This window comes from Priapulus caudatus, unplaced genomic scaffold, assembly GCF_000485595.1.
Source record: "Priapulus caudatus unplaced genomic scaffold, Priapulus_caudatus-5.0.1 Scaffold469, whole genome shotgun sequence".
In the NCBI taxonomy this organism is placed as follows: Eukaryota; Metazoa; Priapulida; class Priapulimorpha; order Priapulimorphida; family Priapulidae; genus Priapulus; species Priapulus caudatus.
The window spans coordinates 151,965-158,117 of record NW_014577530.1 but is presented as its reverse complement, the minus strand read 5'-3'; the positions used below and the strand labels follow the sequence as shown (position 1 = coordinate 158,117).

Sequence of the window (6,153 nt, the reverse complement as noted above, 5' to 3'; positions counted from 1 at the left end):
GAAGTCCAGATGCCATTAGGCGAATGTGAAAGTAGGGAGAGGGGAGAAGGAAGGGGAAGAGAGAAGTCCAGATGCAATCAGGTGAGTGTGAACGTAGAGAGAGGGGAGAAGGAAGGGGAAGAGAGAAGTCCAGATGCCATCAGGTGAGTGTGAACGTAGGGAGAGGGGAAAAGGAAGGGGAAGAGAGAAGTCCAGATGCCATTAGATGAATGTGAAAGTAAGAAGAGGGGAGAAGGACGGGGAAGAGAGAAGTCCAGATGCGATCAGGTGAGTGTGAACGTAGAGAGAGGGGAGAAGGAAGGGGAAGAGAGAAGTCCTGATGCGATCAGGTGAGTGTGAACGTAGGGAGAGGGGAGAAGGAAGGGGAAGAGAGAAGTCCTGATGCGATTAGGTAAGTGTGAAAGTAGGGAGAGGGGAGAAGGAAGGGGAAGAGAGAAGTCCAGATGCCATCAGGTGAGTGTGAACGTAGGGAGAGGGGAGAAGGAAGGGGAAGAGAGAAGTCCTGATGCGATCAGGTGAGTGTGAAAGTAGGGAGAGGGGAGAAGGAAGGGGAAGAGAGAAGTCCAGATGCGATTAGGTGAGTGTGAACGTAGGGAGAGGGGAGAAGGAAGGGGAAGAGAGAAGTCCAGATGCGATTAGGTGAGTGTGAACGTAGGGAGAGGGGAGAAGGAAGGGGAAGAGAGAAGTCCAGATGCGATTAGGTGAGTGTGAAACTAGGGAGAGGGGAGAAGGAAGGGGAAGAGAGAAGTCCAGATGCGATCAGGTGAGTGTGAACGTAGGGAGAGGGGAGAAGGACGGGGAAGAGAAGTCCAAAGACCACCAGGCAAGGATGTTGGAAAACCCAATGGGGAGGAGAAAGGAGGGAAGGGGTCAGGAAAATATAAAAGCGATAGAAAAGGGAAAACGAACAAGAAAATCTGCCGCAAAGGCACCGAGTTAACCAATAACTTATGAAATTTCGAAGTTTGATATCGAATCGGAGCTAATCGCATAGAATTAATCGTAATCATTAATCTAATAGATTTAAGTGGAGAGCTTAAATCTTAGTATCCCAAACGTACACAGAGAAGTAACTCAGGGGAGAGGGAGGGAAGGTTGCGAGGCAAAGGTTGCGAGGCAAAGGTCGTGTGGTGAAGGTCGTGACCTTAAGGTCGACGATGACGTTGTTACAGGAGCATAGATCCCGTTACACAGCTGTATGTCAGTGTCGACGCTAGCTCGAAGGAGACGTTGAAGAAGGTCGATCGTCCGCTGTTCCGCGACTTCTGGCAACGCTTCCTCGACAGTCTGCAGGCCCTCGCCGACAAGGTGTGTGCGTACTAACGCTTATACAGAGGATGAAATTAACTTAACAAACATGACGCCAACTCGGGAGCAAAATGTGTGTGGGGGTGGCATGCAGTTGTGACGTTGGAAGATCTGTGGTATCCTTCCTAACACTTATACAGATCTATGACAAAACTAACTAATGAAAGTGTGCCGGCAGGGAAACGCTTGTGACGTTGTTGTAAATGTTTGTTTGTTTTGCAGCGGCAAAGAACGGTGTTCAGGCTGACGATCGTCAAGTCTTGGAATGCGGATGAGATCCAAGGCTATGCCGACCTCGTCGAAATTGGAAAACCCGAATTCATCGAAATAAAGGTAAGCAAATTATTGCTTCAAAAGCGAGGAGGGCTGTTCTATTAACAAATAAATAGCACTTGACAGGGAAGGGGAGAGAGAGTGAAAGGGGGTGAAAGCGAGGGAGGGAGGGATAATGTTAAGTGTCACGATGCGTGTTAGGTGTTCGATAGTTGAAATAACTGGTGGGGGGTGATATATAATACACGTGTGCTTGTGTCAGTGCGTGAGTGTGTGCCAAAAGCCAGTGACTCAGACAAGATATCCTGTTTGGATACCCGATCACCAATGTGTGATTCCAGAAACAATACACATGAAATAAAAGCGACTGTATTATATAGACAGCAGCAGATTTCTAACAGCTCAGCTACACCTATGGGTTTTTAGCTCACCTTGACATCGTCAAGCTGAGCTATTGCCATGGGTCGTCGTTCGTCATACGTCCGTTCGTCCGTCCGTCAATATTTGGCTACGGTCAACGATAACTCAAGAACTGTTTGACCCACATGTTTGCCACATACGCACGCACGCCACGTGTACCGTAAACGCAGCGCACGTTACCGTAACACGCACGCATCACCGATCGTCGCTTGTGCACGCACGTGTACGTACACACGGCACGTACGCACCCAAGTGTACGTACACCACGCACGTACCACGGCACGTTTGTACGTGCACGAAATGCACGCACGCACGGTACGTACACACCACGCCGCACACGTGTATCGTGCACACGCAGCGGCCACGCACGCCACGTGTACGTGCACACACCACGCACGCAGCGGCACATGCTATCGCAACAGCACCACGCGGCCGGGGTGTACTTAAGCGCATCGCACGCACGTTGTACGTGACGACGCGATCGCACACCGCACGCACGGCACGCACGTGTACGTACACACGCCATCGCACGCACGTGTACGTTCACCACGGCACGGTCGATTGCACGTGTACGTGCGACACGGGCACGTCCCAACGCACGTGTACCGTGCAGCACACCACGTGTACGTGGCACACACCGCAGCGCACACGTGCACATGCACACAACTCACGCACCACGTGTACGCGCACATCGCACGCCACAGCAGTCGAACCGTGTACGTACACGTACATCACGCACGCAGGCCGTGTACGTGTCTCTGCTTCATGAGTCGTTGAACGGCACATCAATACAAGCGAAAATCGAGGACCCACAGCATCAACATCTCCCCCAGCACTTCATAGTAGACAGAGTTTAGACGAGCCCATAGTGGTTAAATTACAAGAGAGTGCGTCTATTTGTTCCTTATGGCTATGTGTCGGCACACGTGTGATTGGTTTATGCTAGACGCCCTCAACAGCCAGCACCACGAATGGCGTAGGGATTTACACTGAATTCATCAAATCATTTGCGTACGCAGGTGCTACCTGGCGGTTGATGAATCGCACCTACGAGCTTTGGCGTCGCGTAGCTTCGGGAGAAACTCGTGTACGCAATACACTTACGCCAATCGTTGATCGAATCCGGCCCCAGGAATCGTACAAGAGCGATTAACGGCCCCAATTAGGGGTTTAACTTGAATAAGAAAAATTAGTTAGGTAATATTATTTGTAGATATTGATGTTATCGTGAGTATGGCCGCTATGCGCGTGTGGTGTGTTACCTAGGATGGTATAATAATAAATCTATATATATATATCTTAGATAGTAATCTGTTATTATTCTCTCACTGTTATTATAAGGGGTGTATAATATAGAGTTCATAGACTATATATCTATATTATACAGTTCCTGATATACATTAGAAAAATCAGTCCGGAAGATAATTTCAGTGTACGCGTATTTTTGTAAGTTATACTTGGCACGGCTTTATCTGATAATTTGTAGCCTTGTTTAATAATAATTTGACTTCGTGCATGGTGGATTGCATGTAAATTACGTGCACATACTGCGCCGTTGTGTGAATGGCCTCGTAGGTTTATCACTGAGTTCGCGGCTCATGCTAGCTTGGGGGCGATGGGTGGGGCACCATTCAAATGAACGTCGTACAATCTATTGCATTTAAACGTCATAAGACTTATCGACCACGTTCACGCAGAGGACGTGAGCAAGGAGTTTGAAGTGGTGTCAGTATAGCCAGTAGTGTATGTGTATGTGTCGAATAATACTCTCCGTTTCTCCGACTAGTGGTGCCCCCCGGAAGCGCTCCATCCTTGTGCAAACCAAAGTTTTCGAGTTAATATATGCAAGGCGGCACGGCTGGCATACTGCATTTAAATCACAACAAGAAATTACATATGGGAATTGCACTGGGTATTCGAGCTAATCTAAATTCGTAGGGCAGACAAGTTGATCTGACTTGACACAGCATTTGCTCGTAAGCTATGTCATCGTAGCATCGTTGGAAATTTGTTGGGATTCAAAAGCAGCCGAAAACTATAATGAAAACTAAACCTAATCCCTAATTACTAATGACACGCCGCACGGCGCATCTCACTCACGATGTTTACTCGCGATGACGTGGCCTCTCTCAAATCCCAGTGGTGTTGATACAAGATCGTGCCTCAAATCTCCTCAAAATGACGCCACGAGTGTTGTCAAGGCACATCCATAATACAGAAACCCAATGACATTCATGAGCCGAACGCCTAGAGCACAGACGGCAACGGCGTGAAACTGTCCGTTGGGTTCGAATCCCATCTGTTTTTTAATTATTGCCTGTTTTTATGTATTTTTCTGTTTAATGCCCATGTTAAACTATTTTGTTCCCAATTAACGCCAAATATTTACATAGATTTATTTACAACAATTTAATAACTAACAAATAATTTTGTTTTGTTTATAGGGTTTAGGGTTAGGGTCACAAATGCTGCATAAATACAGGAAGTTTGAGGCAGCGTGATTTGATCAACCAATGGATTTGGGAGCTATGGGGGCTAAGGCCCTAGAGCTCGTATGTGTAAGCAAAGCTGTATATTTTCGCCGTCGTTGAATTTCTCTTGGCGTTCGCCTTGATTTGTACGGAGCGAGTTCTTACAGTGATTCTCATGCATATAGCGATTTTTCATGTTATAAACATTGAACGTCATATGGCCAGATGCGGAGGTTTAACGGTTGGCAGCAAGCAGATGCGTGATAATTGTTCCGATACCAAGCACACGCACAACGCGCCACGCACGGTACGTACACACCACGCACGCCACGCGCACGACGTGTACGTGCACACACAGCACAACACACACACAGGCACTTATACCACGTCACGTGTACGTGCACACGCACGCACGCACGCACTGTGCACGTCCCTACGGCACGCAAGCCGCATGCGCCACGCACGTGACGGCACACACACACTCATGCGCGCACGTGTACGGTGCACAAACGTCACGCACAGCACCGCACGCAATGCATCGCACGTGTACGTGCACACGCACGGCACGCACAAGCACGCACGCGACTCTACGTGCATGCATGCATGTCACGTACGCACGTGTACGCTGCACACCACACCACGTACGCCACGCAGCGCGACAGACATGCACACACGTGTACGTGCACACGCACATCTCGACGCACCGCACAGCACGAGCGACGGAACGTGTAACGGCTTGCACACGCGCGCCCACACGCCGCGCACGGCACCGCAGGCACGTGAACGTGCACACACTACGGACGCACGCCGCATGGCAGCGCACCGTGTAAGTTTACAGCGCACGCGCTACAGCACGCACGTGTACGTGGCACAACGCACTGCACACACTCATGCACGCACGTGTACGTGCACACGCACGCAGCCACGCATGCACGCACGCACTGCACGCACGTATCCGTGCACGATGCACACAGGCGCGCACGGCACGCACGCACGTGTAGCAGGGCTACGCGAAAAGCTGTGGGGATATTCAAGTATTGCTTGCCGGGTTGGGACCAAATTTAGCCTGCATGCTGCCTTTCCACTCTCATCTGAAAATCAGAGGCTCTCCGCCTGACCCGTGCGCGATAATGCGCTTGGTTGAAGTCCTCGTGCGAAAGCGCCACGTGAATCGGATGAGTCCTCCTCCATCTCTTTTCCTCTTTCACTTTCGTGAATTCCGGGCATCGAATCTCCGCTGTCCTAATTTGCTTCAACTCACCTGTGTGTATTGGGAGTATCGGGATGAATTGGAAGGCAGTAGGATGGTGGGTCCATAGCGGGGATTAAGGATTTAGGCGATAGTTAGCATGACCGGCTACTCGATATTAAAAATTACTAACTATTCAATTAGCATTACGTTAAGCTGAGGCACAAACTTAATGAGGTTGTACAGACATGCAATAGTCGGGATCAATCGTTATGACTACCACGATGATCATTTGGTTATGATTATCATTGTTGTAGCCGCATGCAATGTCGAGATGTTGTAAGCGCGCGATTAAAACGTTCAAACGCGAGTATGGTCATAAGCGATGATCATGACTTATGATTAGCTTGCGTTATGTTAGCTTAAAATGATTTTGGATTGTATACACGCGCGGTTAGGTTTAAGAAGTTAGTTAAGAAAATGCCTGATGAT

The 6,153-nt window shown here is 49.1% G+C and overlaps 1 protein-coding gene across 1 annotated transcript in view; it reads left to right on the top strand.

Annotated features, from left to right (window-relative positions):
- The window catches only part of LOC106810736 (S-adenosyl-L-methionine-dependent tRNA 4-demethylwyosine synthase-like), a 26,120-nt gene that overhangs the window by 14,069 nt on the left and 5,898 nt on the right, over nucleotides 1-6,153 (top strand). Inside the window, exons 4-5 of the mRNA XM_014814176.1 lie at nucleotides 1,173-1,308; nucleotides 1,531-1,641. Coding sequence (XP_014669662.1) covers nucleotides 1,173-1,308; nucleotides 1,531-1,641 — 247 coding nt within the window. The remainder of the gene's footprint in view (nucleotides 1-1,172; nucleotides 1,309-1,530; nucleotides 1,642-6,153) is intronic.